The following is a 20,364-nucleotide window of genomic DNA, read 5'->3' on the forward strand; positions in this document are numbered from 1 at the left end:
AGAAAGAATTGATAGTAAAACAGAATGAGCTAGCAGAAATGGATAGATCATCCATTTTGATTAGAGAAAAATCACTAGAAGCTTTTTAAAAGTCTGGAAACCTTTTGTAGATTGTTTAAAGGCATAAAAACGAATTCATAACTTTTAATTTTGAAAATTATAATAGGATATATGATAACGTTCAGTAATGCATTATATAACAGTATCATTAAATTATTATTGCTCTTGAAATAAAATTTGGAAGTTACCGCATTTTTCTCATCTTTTTCTATGCAATTATTTTATTTCCTTTTTCTTCTCTGTCCTTTTTAATTTTTTACTTTTGTGTGCATTTTAGTGTGTCAGGTAAAACTATAATAAAAATATAAGTGGAATTAGAGTCCAAAAATAGGGCTTTTGGGAAAGATATCCCTCCATTTCTTCACTCTGTAAAATTAGTTCACACAGCAGAGAATGAGTTGAGGACACCGACAACTGTAACTTTTTAAGCACAACCCAAAACAACAACTCCTTAGAGGCCCAATTGGTGCCAACGCTAACTTCATTTTTGCACCTAGTTAAAATGCATCTTTTTTAAGCAAAGCCTTTGGGAGCAAGTTTTTGAACATATCTGCCCTAGTATATGGTTTAAAACTATCTTAATGTATTTTACTTGTTCAGTTCTGTAGCATGCATCAGGCTCTTTTAAATTGTTAGTACTGTTTAGAATGGCTCTAAATTATTTTAGACTGGTATAATAATATATTGCCCTGAGATCAATATAGAGTGAGATATAAATATTTTAATGAATGTAAATAATAAATAAAACCCTGGAAAGACAATAGGAATCCTCACAAGCAGGAGAGAAATAGAGATAAGGATTCAAATTCATCCACTTGGGAGTTAATATGATACCAACAAGAAATAACAGGCATACTTTGTAATTTGGGGATCATGCAGTTCTCCTAATGTTGTTGGGCCAAAATTCCCAGTGGCCCTAACCAGCATAGTCAATAGTAAAGAATTTGGGAGCTGGAAGGTCCCACCATTTCCTATCATGCTGTAAGTCAAGAACCACTTTCACTCTCCAGAAGTTTTGTTACCTTCAGGCAGTTGATGACTGACTGAGAATAATTGGGTCCCACAGCCGTGTACGTCCGACGGAACATCCTGCAATGCAGATAACAACTAGTTAGGATGTTTTGGGGAGATTTAGATTACCTGCCCATGGTGACACTTCCTTGATTCCCATGAACAGATTGCAACCAAGCTTCTTAAATCTGGATACAAATATTGAAGTGCACTGGATCATAAAACCCATTATATTCAACCAGCATTCAATCTTTCCAAATTCAATTTCATAAGCAACATGGGACTGGCTCAAAACCAATAGGAAAGCTAATATTCTCTAGATATTTGAGATTCCCAGAATTAGTCATTATCACTGGGAGTGATGGGTATTGCAAGCCAAAGCTACATTTTTCACCTTATACATTACTTTAACCTGCACCATACCTATCTAGATCAGTCTCCCCCCCCCCCCTTCGGTTCCCCACTCTCACTCAGAATCACAGAATCTTACAATTGAAAAGCTACATAAAGGGCCATCTAATCTAAACCCACAGTTGCAGGAGTCCTAAAGGCTGCCCATCCAACTTTTCCTTGAAAAACTCCTAAGAAAGTACACCACTTTCTAAGTCAACCTATTCCACTATCGAACAGCTGTTCCAGTATAGAAGTTCTTCCTAATGATGAGAGAGAACCTCTATTGTTGTAATTTGAAACAACTGATACATGTTCTAATCTCTAGAGCAGCAGAACACAAGTTTACTCCATCTTCTACATAACTTTCTCCTTCTAGTTCAAAAAAATATAGCTAGGTAACCTGTTACAATCACCAATAAAAAATTTCCTTGGGGAGCATGTCTAATCACCTGGACTTGGCTGAAGTATTAAACAATGGAAGACCGTCTCCAACCCCATTTGAAGCTGCCTCCTTCCCTCACACCTCTCCAGTCAGAGAGTGCAAACAAAAAAGGAAGCAATGTTGCTAAGCCATATCAGCAAATCACATAGTTTACCACCACTACCAGAGTAGAAGTTGATTAAGTCTAATGCCCTTAAATGGTTCATTATGAATAATGGAATCACAGCATTACACAATACGAAGAAGAAACCAAAAGGGCCATCCAGTCCAACCCTCTGCCAGGCAGGAAAATGCAACCAAAACACTCCCGACAAACAGTGATGAGACCAAGCCAGACTGATATAATTTACATTAAAACTGGGATACTCCCAAAAATAAATTAACCTTCCCAGCCTCTCAAGAGCAAATGTGAAAATTAAAGCTAAGATGACAGAGAGATCTGGAAAGAGCTGCACATGAAATCCTTCACCACAATCTGTAGCCATTTTAAGGAAGAGAGTGAGATCCTGACCTTTCCACAAAGATGCCAGCTTGAACGGCATGGACGATGCTGCGGAACTTGGGCTTCTCCTCAGAGCGGCGTCCTTTGGCACGGGTCTGCTGGGTGAAAGTCGAGGCCAACCAGTCCCGCACCTCCGAGGGGACTGCATCTGACTTGATTTCCTGCAGCTCATCTTCCGTATCCAGAATCTGCCTGGAACAGGAATAGAGCCACGAAGAGGAAAAAGATAGACAAGAAACATGTCAGTGAGAGAGATACCGAAAATGAATGCAATAATTTCACAGACCTGAAAAAGTAAAAGCTTTTAAAAAATGCTGGTTTTTATAAGAATTTATCATTCTAACTCCAAAACTGATCTCAGATTTGCTTTCTCACATGTGATTTTTTTTCACAACTTGATGTTGTCATGTTGTAATACATAACTGGATGAAATTAATATTAAAATTCATAATGACATTTGTTGAGAATTGTGTGTGGTACAATATTTTCTTTATGTTTTTTGAATTTAGCACTCAAAAATAAATTTGAAACAGCTACAATGTTGAAAAAAGTTTCTGATCTTGCAAGTTCCTGTAAAAAATTATTATTATTATTATTATTATTATTATTATTATTATTATTATTATGCTATCTTTAAAGTCTTCTGATCTCCTTTTGAAAGACCATAGCAGTCTTCCCAGACCCTGCATCTCCTTGTAACCCAGTGACACTTGTGGTTACAGCAACACTTCTTTCTTGCATGCCTCCATAACTGGGACTAGAGGTGAGTCATAGCCTGCCACCCAAGCCCTCTGGCCTCACCTGGTCTCATCGATGTATACCGCTTCTAGCAATGAAGCAGTATATTCCAAATTCTTCTTCAACTCATCGATATTCACTTCTCCTGTCTCCAGTTGTTTCACCATGTACCGCAACCTGCCAAAAAAAGAGAACACATTGTGAGAACGAGTAAAGAGGTGGGGCAGAACTTTGTGGCATTGGCCAATCCAATCATATCAGAATTTTAAAAAGGTTGCCTTCCTAGGCTACAGCCCCCAAACAGGCTCTAGGAACTACAATCCAAAGAAAGAAACTTTTCCAAACTCAGTTTCTCCTGCAGTTGACCTAATAGCAAAATAGTGAAGCTAGGCCATAGTATTTATGATAATAGGACTGTACAATCCAAAGACCATGCTATACATCTCACGACTTAAAGATGCTCAATTAGTGCAAAAAGCAACATAGGGCCTTTTCTGTAGCACCACCTCAAATCTTGTATTCTATGCCACATGAAGCAAAATTGTTTGCTTCATTATTGTGTATGTAGCAAAGGCTTTCTGTTCTGCCAGGCTATTAATGTTGTTTACTTTGCTTCCAGCATATTAACTTTAGTGTGAACAGTCTACATATGGCAAGCAGGCCAGTCTCTGCACCAGAGGATAAATGGACAAACACCAAGCATTATGAATAAACAAAAAAAAGAGCTGTAGGACACTTTAGTCTTCCTGGCCATTCCAACTCTGACCTTCGAACAGCTGTCCTTGAACAATGAACAACTGCAAAGGAAGAATAGATAGAGAAGCGGCTGAATATCTCCACAGACTCAAAACCACTGAGAGTGATTTGAATAAAGATGATGGTTTCCTGATCCACTACATTATCCTAGTCTCATGAGAGCCCCATTGGACAGTTTTTCACATATACTTTCCAGTTCCCAGCCAACATCACATCACAATCCAGTAACACCCGCCACCATTTATCTGGTTATCTACTTCCCTTGGCTTTAGGCAACATCTTCACTTCTGTATTTATCTCCTCTCTCACACACACACGCACACACACAGCAATTACAATTTCAAAAACTGAATTAGTCAGCCCAGCACCAAACCCACAAGTTTTGTATCTCTATGAATATTCAAACACACAGCCTGCCTATAAAGGTCTGTTATTCAGAGGCACTTGAGTCCTTGCAACTGAGGAAGTAGAACTAGTCTACAAAAGACAACTAGTCTACAAAAGCCAAGTATAACATTCTTCCTGTTCGTTTTGAAGGTGCCACAAGATCCCTTTGCACATTCATTTTAATGCCATTCCCATTAAAATGTGGGGGAGAGGCTTTTTTGTTATTGCATTTCTTGGTTTTACATCAAGTTCAACTCTTCAATCAATTCTAACATTTATTTTGCATCACCTTAGGCAGCAGGTAGGCAGAGAACATCATTTATAAAGGTATCAAATAAATGCATACATAACCAAATAGCATTAAATATACAAGCTGTAGGTACAAATCTTTGAAATGTAATGGCCACTTATGTGGGCAAAAATCAATTTCAGGAGAAAGAATTTCACTTAGGTAGAAAGGGGGCTGTAGAAGAAATTTTATGTGGGTGAGGAATGAGACTAACTACACATTTACCTTCATTAAATAGTTCTGCCTAAAGAAATGACCATTGTTATAGAAATTGCCCTGCAATCTGTTCTTCCTCCCCAAAGCTGCCTCGGGCTGCAACGTCAGCTACAAGTATATATCTACACTGTAGAATTCATGCAGTCTGAAAACACTTTGAACTGGAATACATGACAGTGTGGACTCAGATAACCCAGTTCAAAGCTGCTATTGTGGGGTTTTCTGTCTTGATATTCTTGGTTACATGGCTGTGTGGAAAGGCCCTTAGTCACATACTATAGCTGAATCTACGCTGCCCTATACCCCAGGATCTGATCCCAGATTACCTGCTTATCCCAGATTTTCTGACAGAGTAGACTCATATAATCCCGTTCAAAGCAGTGTAGATCCAGCCTATGCAGACACTGAATCAAAAAACCACTAAGAATATATGTGTTATCTAAGAGTCACACTAAAGCATGATAGGGAATCATTGAGCTTTCGGGCTCTTCCACACAGCCCTATGTCCCATAATATTAAGGCAGAAAGTCTCACAATATCTGCTTTGAACTGGGTTATCTGAGTCCACACTCAGATAATGTGGGATTTTCCGCCTTGATATTCTGGGATATAGGGCTGTGTGGAAGGGCCCTTCCAGATACTGTTAACTGAAACTCCCAGCAGTCTGATTAATGGTGATGAATACAGTATTGGGAGATGGAGTCCAACAACATCTGGAAAGAAGAATAATTCCCAATTGAAAAACAGTGTTAGTTTAGCAGGAGGACAGAGGGGTTATCAGCACCCAGGAAGGGTTTCTTCAAGAAGAATATCACATCTTCCTGAAGGAAAAATGGCAGAAGACCAGTGTGGCACAGCTATTTAAAAACCAGACTAGGGATAAAACTAGATGATGCTATATTGAACAGGTAGCAAACAAGGGGGTCTGTTTTATTATTCCCAAACAAGCATGGGAATAGTCTCAAACAGGGCAACTGCATAGGGTAGACCTTAACAGGGCCAATATTCCTCTCTCAGTTGGTTCTCTCCACACAGATGCAAAGCAGGCCCGTAGCCAGGATTTCGTTTCGGGGGGGGGGCTAAAAAATTTTCAGGGGGGGTTTCGGGGGGGGCTGAGTTTCAGGGGGGGCTGAGTCTGAGTGAAAGAGGGTCTAGCTTAGCAAACCTTTTGTATCATTACCCCAATACCCCCATACATATGGGATATATTGAGAATGGTGATCAAATCATGATATTAATAAACATAACAGTTTAAATAATGCACCAGTAAGGCCTTTTCGCGAACCACCATGAGAATTTCGGGGGGGGCTGAAGCCCCCCGAGCCCCCCCCCCCCTGGCTACATGCCTGATGCAAAGAGCCGTAAAAAAAGACTATTCCTATACTGTTTCAGATCATGTATATTTTTTTTTTTTGCTATGGCAATTTTAATGGTTTGTTGCAAAGGCTTAAGGTAAGCTTAAACATTAGGGCTACTATAGAAGTACTCTATTAGAACACAGTTTTTTAAAAAGGTAAGATGTCTCAAATACTGCATATTACATATCACTCAGTTATGGAATTCACAGACAGACCATGGGCCAGTCACTCTTTCATTCATTGCGATTTACCTCATAGAGCTAGGAGTCTGAATGCTACCCTAACCCCCATGGAGTAAAAACAGAACAAGCATTTATAAAACAATTTATACAGATTTTTTTCCTGCCCTCCTTTAAATCTTTTCAGTCTGACCTTAGCAGCTTCTGCATTGTTCCATATTCAACTGAGTGGGGAACAAAAATCTGAAAATGGAGCAAGCTTCCAAACCAGTATGAAAAACATCTTTGCCTCAATCTGACTAGAATAGCTCAAATCATATTTGGTTCCCATTCTTCAATTTTTGTTGTTGATGTTTGGCACTGCTGTTCAAACAAAACTGAAAGCCAGGGCCATTCCACACAGCCCTATATCCCATAATATCAAGGCAGTAAATCCCACATTATCTGCTTTGAACTGGGTTATCTGAGTCCACACTCAGATAATGTGGGATTTTCTCCCTTGATATTCTGGGATCTCGAGCTGTGTGGTTGTTTAAGGCCCCATCTACACTGTAGTGTAGATGGGGCCTTAAACAACCACACAGCTCTAGGCACATTGCAGCAGGGATGAAACTCACCTACCAAGTGCAGGGAATTTTAAATCCCATTTACTCTGCCATATAATGTAGTTTGTACTACATTAAATTGCAGTGTACTACATTAAATTGCAGATTCAACTGGATTATGAGTCTACACTGCCATATAATGCAATTCAACCTGATTATATGGCAGTGTAGACTCATAATCCAGTTGAATCTGCATGATATGAGTCTACACTGCAATTTAATGTAGTTCAAACTACATTATATGGCAGTGTAAATGGGATTTAAAATTCCCTGCACTTGGTAGGTGAGTTTCATCCTTGCTGCAATGTGTCTACCTGTCCTGCAGGGGGCTCTCCTGCACCGAGAGCAAAAGACAAATTCAACCCAATTCATCTCTGGGCAGCTGTGAACACTGTTGCTAGTTAATAACAGGCCATCAAGCTCTGTTGGATATTGAGTCCTTAATGATTCATTGCCAGGTAATCAGCCTTATTGGAATGCATGCAAGTCACAATGGAACAATGCCAGTGCCTCTTAAACCTGCAGAGGAACCGAATAGAAAGATCAACAAATGGACTAATCATCAAAGCTCAATTACCTTTTCATGACTAGATAATTGCATGCTAATACACAAAAGCAAGAAATCCTGGGCTGTCCAAATGATGTTGGGTTCGAACATTAGCCAGGCCTGATGAGAGTTAGAGTCCAATGATATCCAAATGGAAGCCAGATTGTCCTCAGGGAAACACAGGAGCACCACAAAAATGGGAGCCCTCAAGCTGAGTTTTCCAGCTTGATACAAACAAAGGTACAATTGTTCTGACATCATAGAACTACACTTCCCAATGGTGTGAAAGGGGCAGTGGGGGAACAGATATACCGAATATGATGGTATTAGAACAGGGAACTATCCTGCGCCATGCAAATGCTGCAGAAGAGGAGCGGAAATTTTGATACACAGGGCTGCCCTTTTCAAAAACTGCCCTACGTTTCTCCTAAGATGCTCTCCTGCCCTCAGAAACGAGAAAATATTAACCCGCCCACACTCCCATTTTTCTTCTCTTACTGTGATGTCAGAGGCAATATATTGTTCTGGCTACGGCTAACCTTTCCTTTGTTACAGTGGATTGATATTTCAACAGTAAATGAGCACAGATGGCTGCATAAGGTTGCGAGTCTCTCTTTAATATTCTTCAGAGTTACCTGTCAGGGCCATGCAGAAAAGCTGAAGAAAGCTGCCCAGAATGGGAGACACAATAAATGCACACCAGAGAGAAGTTTTGTCTTGGGTTTCACTTATAAATGTCACTACTATCAACGTGAGAGAGCAAAGGAGCAAGGAAGGATGGAGAGCTCCTAACTGGCAAAACCAAGCAAAGTTGTGAGCCCAGGTACATGCAAATTGTTTTCACAACTGGCCCATCTAATTCAGAACTCCGAACTCAGGCTTTCAGAAGTGGCTCTCTAGAGCAGTGTTTCTCAACCTTCCTAATGCCGCGACCCCTTAATACAGTTCCTCATGTTGTGGTGACCCCCAACCATAACATTATTTTCTTTGCTACTTCATAACTGTAATTTTGCTACTGTATAAATTGTAATGTAAATATCTGATATGCAGGATGTATTTTCATTCATTGGACAAATACCCGATATGCCCAAATTTGAATACTAGTGGAGTTGGAAGGGGGTTGGTTTTGTCATTTGGAAGTTGTAGTTGTTGGGATTTATAGTTCACCTACAATCAAAGAGCATTTTGAACTCCACTAACGATGGAATTTAACCAAACTTGGCACACAGACTCCCATGACCAACAGAAAATACTAAAAGGGTTTGGTGGGCATTGACCTTGAGTTTTGGAGTTGTAGTTCTCCTACATCTAGAGAGCACTGTAGACTCAAACAATGATGGATCTGGACCAAACTTGGCAAGAATACTCAATATGCCCGAATGTGAACAGTGGTGGAGTTTGAGGAAAATAGACCTTGACATTTGGGAGTTGTAGTTGCTGGGATTTATAGTTCGCCTACAATCAAAGACCATTTTGAACTCCACCAACTATGGAATTTAACCAAACTTGGCACACAGACTCCCATGACCAACAGAAAATACTGAAAGGGTTTGGTGGGCATTGACCTTGAGTTTTGGAGTTGTAGTTCACCTACATCTAGAGAGCACTGTAGACTCAAACAATGATGGATCGGGACCAAACTTGGCACAAATACTCAATATACCCAAATGTGAACACAGGTGGAATTTGGGGAAAATAGACCTTGACATTTGGGAGGTGTAGTTGCTGGGATTTATAGTTCACCTACAATCAAAGAGCATTCCAAATACCACCAACAATAGAATTGGGCAAAATTTCCCACACAGAGGCTCCCCCCCCCCCATGACCAACAGAAAATACTGTGTTTTCTGGTGGTCTTCGGCGACCCATCTGACACCCCCCCCCCGTGACCCCCTCCCAGGGGTCCTGACTTTCCGGTTGAGGAACACTGCTCTAGAGTATCAGGAAGGATTCTTTCCTAAACCTATCTGGAGAGTTTTGAAAATATTATATGGTGAGTCCCTGTTCATATACCAACTTGGCCTAGCCCTCTTTAGCTTCCGAAATCAACAAGATCAGCTCAGGGTAGTAAGGGATGCACAGCCTGGTACGGAATCAGAACTAGGAAAATTTACTTACTGCCACTAGCGTGAAGTCCTAAAGATTAATTCTTCCAAACTGTGTGCAGAATATCAAGTCAACTCTGCTGGAACACTACAATTACTTAAAAAAAAAACAAAGCCAATATTACCAAGACTTCTGGGGTCCCTAAAGCTCCCTGATCCAAAGGAAAGCAAACCCAATGGCAATGCTCTTAGAACTCTTTGCTGCTGGTGGATGTTATAACAATATCGACAGATCGCTTTCTCATTAAGCAAGAGGAAGCTGTCTTTTTGCCCTGAAACCTGACCTGAAAAGCTTAAAGTAGAGCTACTGTCCCACAGCAATGCCAGATCAATAAACATAAACAAACACATAAGCAATCCGAATCATGACCCTACAGTTTCAGCCCACCAGGAAATTAAATTATTTCCTCATCTTCACTACTATTATAATTTTTGCATCCTTCCACTAGTTGGAAAATCAATTTTCCAACACTTGTCCTGGTGTGCCCTGAAATTGGACCTCGCAATGTGAAGTCATACAAAATGTCATCCACATGCATGATTAAGCTTAAGGTCCATACTTGTTTATGAAGGTAAACATTTAGAGAATTATGAAAAAGGCAGGATTCTGTTTCCTGAAAAAAGACTGCACTGAATATAAATATATTTGATACACAATGTTTACGTGGAAATTCAATTAACTTTTATTAACAAAGCAAAAGCACTCATTTTGCCCAGATTATTCCCAGTAGCCTTAGCTTCAAATGCCAGAGGAAGAAAGTAATTGGCTGATAGCAGTAGCAAGGACTGCACATTTGCCAAAATGGGAAAAGGCGCCTTTACCTAAGGCATGAGTAAGAAAACAAGAGAACTATGCAAGTCTATATGGTTTATTTGCATGATACAGACAACAGCAGGGCACTTTTATTTCAAATCCAGCAGTGTTGTACTGATTACTGCAAGAGAAAATGGGAAGGCAATTAGTTTAATGGCAGTGTTTTGTCAGATGTTACAACATTAAAAATGATGTAAACATACTAACCAATATTAGGAATGGTGTAAACATGAGCTCACCTGCACATACACAGGTGCAGAGCACACAAAAGTATTGAAAGGGTTCTGAAACAGCTCTTAAAATTCTCCCTTCTTATTAGTAATTGTTTATCATGACATTTTAATCATATTCCTTTAAATAAAAACCAAAAGTTGATGGTAAATAATCTGATGGAACTTTAAAAAAAATCTTAGGGACCCTCTTAAAATATTTTTCTGTGAATATGCAGATTTTTTCGTGTCAGGAACAATTTGCAAAACTGCAAGTCACTTCTGATGTGAGAGAATTGGCTGTCTGCAAGGACAGCCCAATGTTCTGATGTTTTACCATCCTTGTGGGACGCTTCTCTCACATCTCCGTATGGGGAGCTGGAGATGACAGAGGGAGCTCACCTGCACTCTCCCTGGACTTTAACCTCCGACCTGTTGGTCTTCAGTCCTGGTAGCACTAGAGTTTAACCCACTGCGCCACCAGGGTCTCCTAATATTCAGATGAGCCAATATTTACATCAGGGATAGGAATTATCTCTCCCCACCCCCCACCCCAATATTATACTGTGACTCCTAACATTTCTGAAACATGACTATTCTGCCTATGGCTAATGGGAGTTGTAGTCCAACAATGTCTTGTGGGCATGATTCCTAACCCTGGGATTTTTGGTGCTCCAAATGCTTTAGACATAAACAATTAGAGGACTGCCCCTTGAATATGGACATTTCAGTTGATTCGATCCTAGAGCAAACAAAGACTGATCATGTTAAATCAAGTGGGTTCACACCTTCTTTCCGATATGGTGCAGTGCAAATGCAAGTAAGATTTTTGACTCAGTTAATATCCAAGACTCATATCTCAAACCATTATGAGGTGCTGACTGTTTTGATATAATCACAAATGATATGTTGGCAAGCAATAATATGACTATTGTATGGGAAGGATAAGCCAATTCCTGTTTATCCAGCCTTGTGTTAAACCTACCTTTTGTATACCATAATGAATTTTCCATCATTTTTTTTCATGTCAGGAGCGACTTGAGAAACTGCAAATCGCTTCTGGTGTGAGGGAATTGGCCATCTGCAAGGACTCTGCCCAGGGGACATCTGGATGTTTTTTATGTTTTACCATCCTTGTGGGAGGGTTCTCTCATGTTCCCGCATGGGGAGTTGGGGCTGATAGAAGGAGCTCATCCGCCCTCTCCACAGATTCGAACCTCTGACCTGTCAGTCTTCAGTCCTGCCGGCACAAGGATTTGACCCATTGCGCCACCAGGGGCGCCTTCCATCATGGGTTGAAATATGCTTTCCCAATACCATTTCCCCCTCTTTCAACACACAACTGTACCAGATCAAATCATCTAGTTCTTCAAGGAAGAACTGCCAAACTGGTTTTGTCAAATGGAAGTATTTTTGTTCCGTAAATGTCTGTGTCTTCTACATTGATTTTCCACCCCTGTAGCAAAGGCCTGGTATATATTTCACAAACACTGATCTGCCGGGCTTTGATTGCATCTTGAAAGGAGTCATCTGTGTCCTGGCTGGTAATGGGGAGAGCAAACTGCACACAAATAGCCACTTAGTATATTCCCAGATTGGCATTCCAAAGGCAAGAGATTGATGCTGCAGGCGAGGTTCAGACTGGAAAGGGGGATTATAAAAAGAAGGAGAAGAGAAAGCTAGCTGTTTCCCTCCTGCATCATCTCATTGCTTCTTTCTGAAACTCTGAAAGCATTGACATTCTCCATCTTTTTCTAAATTATAAGAACAACATCCCAGAGCAGTGTTCTTTTGTTTTCAACTGATGCATGCATCTCCCTATTCACCACATTTTTGTATCACTTAACACAACAAAGAACTTTGGAGAATGTAAATGCTGGCACATTTTGACAATATCTTGGTTGATCCCACTAAAGGGATTGCCCATGGGAATCAGAATAGTCTTCTACCATCCAATGAGATTCATGTCTCAGGATTTGAACCTTCATCTCCCAAGTCCCATTGCAGAGCTTTAATCATGATGTCAGGATCTTCTAAATGTCACTGGGGTTACTTTCCTACAGAAAAGCATTAGACTGACAAACTAGTACCATAGGAAAGACTTCTGAATAGCAAACATGTCCATGTCACCTGAGTGACAATCAAGCTACCAAAAGAATGTGTGGAGTGGACAAGAAAATATGTTTTTCTAAAGATATGGAAGGTCTTTGGGGGCAGCTTCTCTCATTTTTTTCTGTACCCAATTTAACCTCCATTCGTGGACCAAAGGAGATACGGTCCAATGAGATCCATTCACATCTGTTGACTTCTTACACAAGGGAGCCTTCCATGAGTAATTGTGGACACCTTGGCAACAGCCCTAGAAATTCAGGGCACTAAACAAAAATGGACAAATGTCAACCTAACCTACATCAAGCTAGGTTACAAAAGGGTGAACAGGGGAGCCCTTTAAACTGCTCAGAGGAAAGGCAGGGTTTTAAAAAATCCATTTTTAAATAAAATAAAAAGAACACAACACAACACAAAAACAATAGAATTAGTAGAAAAGAAGGGACATCATTTTCCCAGGAATGGCGGACTTTCAGATTTGTAAAGTCCACATTTGGTTGCAGCCGTAGAACCCATGATCTGGTGGCTTAGGAATTATTTAGAGTTTGGCATTTGCCATTCAAGTTAATCTGGGATTTTTGGAAACTGTGCTTTGATGTGGGCATACTCTGCATTTTCTGAGTGTTCTTGGCTGCACCCACAAAAAACACCACTAGCTCTTCTCTGCTGTCTCTCGCTCTCTTCCAAAGGCAAGGGAGTCACGAAACATCCTTCAAGAGGTTACTGGGGAATTTCCATGCATGTGGACTATGCGCTACACCGTTGCTTTTAACTAACTCGTCTCCTGCCTTAATTATCCCAGAAGCATGCAAGCAGAAGAGACACACACTGCAGCATTTCAAAGACTTCCTTTCCTCTCCCTTTCCCTTTTGCAAAGCCAGCTGGCTCTGAGTCACTTCCTTGGACCAAGAAGCCAGTACTGAAAGAAGGAAAAAAGAGGTACATTCCCCTGGTCAGATCCATGGGTGAAACATGACAGCAGAGGAGGCCCTCATGCCACTGCAAGGCCTAGAGCAGTGTTAACTAGCACCTGACAATTGGATTAGGGACTGCAAATTCAATCGCAGAACCCAGGCTCATGCATTTGAGCAATTACGGCTGCCTCCAGTCACGTCACATGAATTTGGCTCAAAACAGGTCATGTGGAAGAACGTGGGGGAAGGGGGGGAATGGCATTGACATCACTGAACATTCAGCCTCTTCTGCCAAGAGCAAAGTGGCACAAGAATGAGAACGTCAAGCAGCTAAAGAAAGCAACCCACATTTTGCCTGAACCACAACAAATAAAACAAAAGAGGGCAGAGGCACTGTCCTTTATATGCTCCCCCCTTTAAATTGATCCTTACACGGATACAATCTCCTTATCTTTATAAGCTAGAGAAGGATTTGAAATCAGAGGCATCCTTTAAGATGTGAGTCAGAGCAGAGTTTATTCCAATTCCCAGAATCCCCCAGCTAGCATCTCTGGGACTTTCCAAGCTCTAGCAAAGAGACTAACAAGATAAGATACAGGGAAAGAGAAGGATAGTTTCTTAGCAGGGTTTTAACACACACACACACAGCATCACCACCAAGAAACCGAGTATTAAATTAAAGAGGTTAGAAGCTTACAACCTTTTGTTGAACACTGAACAGTCCTGATAAAGTTATTTCCTGACTGTGGATTGGGGTCTGTTTCATTTATGGGTAAATACGTCTTTCTTTTTTTGTAACTGCATTTTGAGAGCATTTACCGTGGATGCTTTAAAAATATTTCAGAAGACCCACACTAATGTTATCAATACAAACCAAAGGGATGCCTGTATCATTTCCTCTTTCTTTTTCTCTGAAATAATGTGAGTGGGGCATTTGATTAGCACACTTATTATTGCATAAGTCAGATCAATGCTTATCCATTTTTTCTGTCAAAATTTGAGTGAAATTCCAATGGAAAGGTAGTGTGAAGATCGAAACAACATGGACAGGAGGAGAGAAGAAGGCTATGTCTTCCACAGGTCTTTTCTAAGAGGAAGCCATGTCAGCAGGGCTGGTCCTGGCACTGGCCAATAAGAGATCGTGGCAAGCCAACTAAAATGAAAGCAACAACAGACACAAATGTAACTACATAGTGAACACTGCACATTTCAATTTCCTAGATGTCCGCAGACTTAGCCAGTGGTTAGAGTGTGTGTGTGGTCTGTGAACTTCAGGTACAAATTCTGAATAAGCAATTAAATTCACTGACTAATCTTAGACCAGCCACATTCACTCAATCTAACCTATCTCAGGAAGTTGTCATGAAGAATTAACTCAAGTGGGAGAGAAAAGCTCACTGGAGAAGTATGTTATTGATATAACTGTGAAAAAATAACAATACTAGTATATGCAAACATATAATCCTCGTCCAGCCCAAGTTTCTAGGTTTGAATGCTGCTATGACAGCCAATGTAATAACTGAAAGTTTTTGTTGTTGGAATTGTGATACACTTGCTTATTCATATCTCCATACCATCATCAGTTGGCATGGCCAGTGGCTAGGGATGCTAGGACTGTAGTCCAATTTGATTAGGACAGTGAGAGATTGAGGAAAACCTGTTTTAAAGACTCCAAACCAAGTAACCCTACAGCCACTTGGCTCTTTGGGACAGTAGTGTAAAGTCCATTTCCATGCATGATTTCTGAAAGCCCTGTGTTTCTGTATACTGCCTCCTGCTTTCTTCTTGTATACACTTTGCTTTCCAATGTCAGTGGCAGACACCTATTCTTTGAGATCACTATGATTTTTTTCATAATCTCAATTTCAACATTAACACACTTGCTGCAGTTTTCCATCTTTCCAACAACTTTTCATCAGGCTCCCTCTATTCCACATACCCCAAGCTGGGTCTTTAGGTCATTGAACATAAAAATGCAAGAACTGCCATGTGGGATGAGACCACAGGTCTATCTAGTTCATTTGGTTCCCCCACACAGTGGTCAGAGAGATGGACCAACAGAACAACATAAACAAGATATGGGGACAAAACTAACCTTATGTTGGTGTGCCCCAGTATACAGAAGCATGTTCTAGACTAGTGGTTCTCAACCTGTGGGTCCACAGATTGATTGATGGATTGATTGATTTCGGGCATTTATATCCCATCCTATCTCACTTCCGCAGAGGGACTCAGGGCGGCTAACAACCAGATGTTTAGGCTTGCAACTCCCAGAAATCCTAACAGCTGGTAAACTGGCTAGGATTTTCTGAGAGTTGTAGGCCAAAACACCCGGGGACCCAGAGGTTGAGAACTACTGATCTAGAGCTTTCCTTCAGTCCTCTTACTTATGACCTCCCTGTCTCTCAGTTTTCCAAAAAACACAGAAACTTCTTTCTCTGCACAAAGTGTGTTTATCTCACATCCATCTACACTGGACCACAAAAGTGTTTGGAGTGTTCAAGCATTTGGGGGACTTCATACAAGCAAACTATAAAAGCATACCACACAAAATTGGATTCTGAATGTCCACACTACAATGCTGATTTATCATTCTGTTACCACAAAACAACAGATATTACTAAGAGTCATTCCAGTCCCAGGGAGAGCAATTGAAACTCTCTGAGGGGAAGACTGGTAGCAAAGCGCAACATCCTGAGCTCTTTGGCAGGAAGGCAGGATAAAAAATGGAACAAAACTAAAAACAAATCCCAGTGTTTATATCCAGCAGTCATCCTAAAATAACCAGGCAACATGTCTCTGTCTTCCCCTCCCTTGCATTAAGGCTGAACACCAGATTAGAGCTAATATGTCCAGCAAACAAAAAAAGATGTATGTCAAACACAATGGCATTTTTTAAAAAATTCTGAATGTGCAGTGCCACAGATCAAATGTGAGTTGAGACACTGTGCTGCAATGATTTCATGACCCAGTGTTAGGAAAATAGGTTTACAACACATTTATCAACCATAATTTCCAGTACTTGCTGTAGATCTGGCCCACTCCCATTACTATAACAAGAGTTTCAGGCCATAACATGGAATATATGTTCTGAGGCTTATCTGAGGCTGAAACTTCAGGGGTTCACTAACATAAAGGTTTGCCAAAATGGCAATATGTTCATAGCAAACAGGGAGAATAGAAAAAGGGATTTCCTCATGATGACTTTCTAAACTGTTGGCTATGCTGCCTACAGCTGTTAGAAGTTATGGTCCAATTTAGACAAGGGAAGGAGATGTTCTTTAACACCATGGTCTAGAACAGTGGACCTCAACCTCTGGTCCTCCAAATGTTTTGGACTTGTACTACAAGAAATCCCAGTCATCTTAGGAATTATGGGAGTTGAAGTCCAAAATGCTTAGAGGATCAAAGGTTGAGCACCACTGGTCCAGAGTGTTGAATCAGTACCATGACGGGAAAACATTCAAATCGGATCTGCCTCAAGGCTGATCTCAAGCCAGTTTCAACCCAAACTACATGAGTGTTATTGTGAACATAAAATGGATGTGGAATTCCCTTTCAAAAGAGGTTAAACTGATGCCTATCTCTACTTACTTACTTACTTACTTACTTAGGCAATCCCTTTTTGTCCAATAGGATTGTCTTCCAAGATAGGTGTACTGGCGGTGGGTACGTAGGTGACTGTGGAGCCCTATTCTTGATCTGCATGTTCTCCCGTAGTGAGGGCATTGGTCACCAGGTGGAAGGAGGTCCCAGTTGGGGTTGGCTTGACATGCCTTCCTCTTGGCACATTTCTCTCTTTCGCCCTCCATTCATGCCTGACCTCCAGCCGGAGCACTCAAAGGCCAGGGCTTCCCAGTTCTCAATGTCTATGTCAGAGTTTTTAAGGTTGGCTTTGAGCCCATCTTTCAATCTCTTTTCCTGCCCACCAACATTCCATTTTCTATTCTTGAGTTTGGAGTAGAGCAACTGCTTTGGGAGACGGTGGTCAGGCATCCGGACAATGTGGCCAGTCCAGCGGAGTTGATGGTGGAGGACCATTGCTTTAATGCTGGTGGTCTTTGCTTCCAGCATGCTGACATTTGTCTGCTTGTCTTCCCAAGAAATTTGCAGGATTTTTCGGAGGCAATGCTGATCTCCACTACTCTTCCAAAGGCTTTTGGCAAATGAATGGCCACCAAAAAGGAGTATTTTTATCCATTAAAATTATTTTAAAATGGAGAGTTTTAAAGTATGCATTGATTGGTTTTAGTACATTGGCACTGTATTGTCTTTTAATTGATGTTACCTGGTAGTGGTAGTTGTTGTTGTGTGTCTTCAAGATATGTCCACTTTACAACAATCCCAAGGTGAACCTATCACAAAGTTTTCCATGGCTAAGAATGTGTGACTTGCCAAAGATCACCAAATGGGTTTCCATGGCTGAGCGGAGATTTGAATCCTAATCTCCAGAGTTGGAATTCAGTGCTCAAACAGTCACTATTGGCTTCTTACATGTTTTTGAAGAGCTCTTATGTGTCTCACCTATTGCTGTTAATCTAACCTTTATTCATATGGAGAGAAGATTTGGAAATCATCACTATCGGCTATCAATGCAGTTTAAAAGTGCTTTTGACTCAGTTCTATTTGATCATGATTATGTATTTATTTGTGCATTACTTCCATCTATATTTTTATTCCTCTTTTTAATCCTGCTGTCAGACACTTTCAGACCAAGTTTTTGGACAATGATCGGGGACTAATTAAACTGTGTGTGTGTGGGGGGGGGGGAACTAAGTATATTCATCCTCAGTTTTTGAGGTCAGACTAGAATAGAACAAGTTTAAAAGGAAATTAAAATGAAATTAAAATCAAACACACACGTACATTTTCATCCAAAAGCTATCCAGAAATTATCCCAGTATGCAATCTCAAAGACAGCAAGCCCCCAACTGTGTAAGAAAGGCAGTAGGAATCATTTGCTCTATAATTACAAAAGAAAGTTCTGAGTTGTGCTAGTTGGGCAGGGAATTTAATTAATCAAGCAGATAAAGAAACAGAAAATTAAGATGGCTCAGTGGGGAAGACTGGCAAGATGTCATGTGAATCTTCCGAAGAATCTTTACCAAGCCATAAAGGCAGTCCCACATAGCAAGGCTACCATATGAGGCTGACGGAAACTCTCCAACAATACCTCTGTGGCCAAATTCTGTAATAATTGGGCAGAACTTGGGAAAGTTATTTGACCACAGCTCCTAGAAATCTAAAGCCAACATATCTATTCTGGGAACTGTGGTCAAAAAGTCACATTCCCAGGCTCTGTGATTGGGTTAAGAGGAATATAAAACAGCGATGGAGAGGTATATTTCAAAGTGTAAGTCTTTACCAGGACACCTTCCATTGCAAGAGAAGCCCAATTCCCCGCATTCCCCAGAGAGAATGCACTTGCCTTCCTTGTCTGGATATTATGTCATTTCCTGAATCATTTTTGATATATATAGAGAGAGAGAAAGAGAAGGAGGGAGGGAATCACTGAAGGGGTCAGAGGTGTGTGGACAAAACAAATACTTTTTGTAATGTACCATCAGCTATAAAAAAGCACATTTTTTAAAAAAAAATGGTAGGCCTAGGGCCTTTGGGGACACTCACTGATGGCTTTGAGAACCATAAACAGGATCCCAAGGGCCATATATAGCCCATGCACACACTTTTACTGCCTCTGATCTATAGCAACAGCTCTACAGAAAGTAAAGAAAAATGAGACTACTGCATTAATATAAAATCATTCCTAGCAGCTATCATCTCTACCAGGAATATGTGTTCCATAAACACAGCTGCAAATACTTTGGATTATAAAATGAATAGCTTGTAATAATGCATTATTGCTGGAAAAACCCATTTCCTCTCCAGTTACTATGGGAATTGTAAGTCAACTCCAAGGCAACCAGGGACTCCAGAAGTAGTGATGACAGATGATTTCATAGCATTTGTTAATCACAAAGCCCCACAGTTTCAATCTTATGACCTCTGGCTCTACGACACCACTAGGATAAAAGAAGTCAAATTGACTAAGTATTAAGTAAAGCTTGTATTCATTCTTATCACCTAGTCTGGAATTATTCCAAGTCTTCTAGATACAAAGGCTAATTTGTTTCCTCTCCCCCTCCCCGACAAATGATGTAGTGAATCATCCATGATGAAGCCATTTATGAATTTCCAACTAGATTTGGGGGATTTTTTGTTTGTTTGCATGTTTTGAAGGTAGATCTGACTCCCAGAATTCCTGGAGGTTATTCAAGGTGAAACCTAAAACCGTCACATCACCTGCTAGACTAGAGTCTCATTTGAATGCTTTCAGGCAAATCTCTTCCCTCTCATTTCACCTCAGGCTGTAGCTCCCTGAAATATTATTTTGCCTAGGGAAGAGAACCAAAGACTTCAGATGCTTGCATGCAAATGTTGTGCCCTTCTAATTGGTCTGATAATATCTAATTTAAGACCTAAATTACATTACATTTGCTCTATCTATCTATTTATCTGTATGTTAATAATGTCAATCTACACACTTACAAATGTGTGTGTGTGTGTGTGTAGCTGTAATCTTTCATACTAGGCACTGTGCAAAACTTTGTTTCAACTCTGTGCATCATTTGGCACATAGGTGTGCAGAGTCTATTATAAGTAATGCCATAAGATATAAATTTAATTCCTAATGAAGGAGTGGGAATTGTGCAGCCTTCCAGATGCTGTT

At 40.5% G+C, this 20,364-nt stretch overlaps 1 protein-coding gene across 3 annotated transcripts in view; it reads right to left on the reverse strand.

The window, feature by feature from the left end:
* Window positions 1-20,364, reverse strand: part of PDE1B (phosphodiesterase 1B) — a 142,086-nt gene that overhangs the window by 16,785 nt on the left and 104,937 nt on the right. For all 3 annotated transcript variants that reach the window (XM_060763806.2, XM_060763807.2, XM_060763808.2), the window contains 3 exons: window positions 3,210-3,323; window positions 2,418-2,600; window positions 1,083-1,149 (listed from right to left, as the gene is read on the reverse strand). In XM_060763806.2, the coding sequence (XP_060619789.2) occupies window positions 1,083-1,149; window positions 2,418-2,600; window positions 3,210-3,323 (364 nt within the window). The remainder of the gene's footprint in view (window positions 1-1,082; window positions 1,150-2,417; window positions 2,601-3,209; window positions 3,324-20,364) is intronic.

Source organism: Anolis sagrei, chromosome 2 (genome assembly GCF_037176765.1).
Source record: "Anolis sagrei isolate rAnoSag1 chromosome 2, rAnoSag1.mat, whole genome shotgun sequence".
NCBI lineage: Eukaryota > Metazoa > Chordata > Lepidosauria > Squamata > Dactyloidae > Anolis > Anolis sagrei.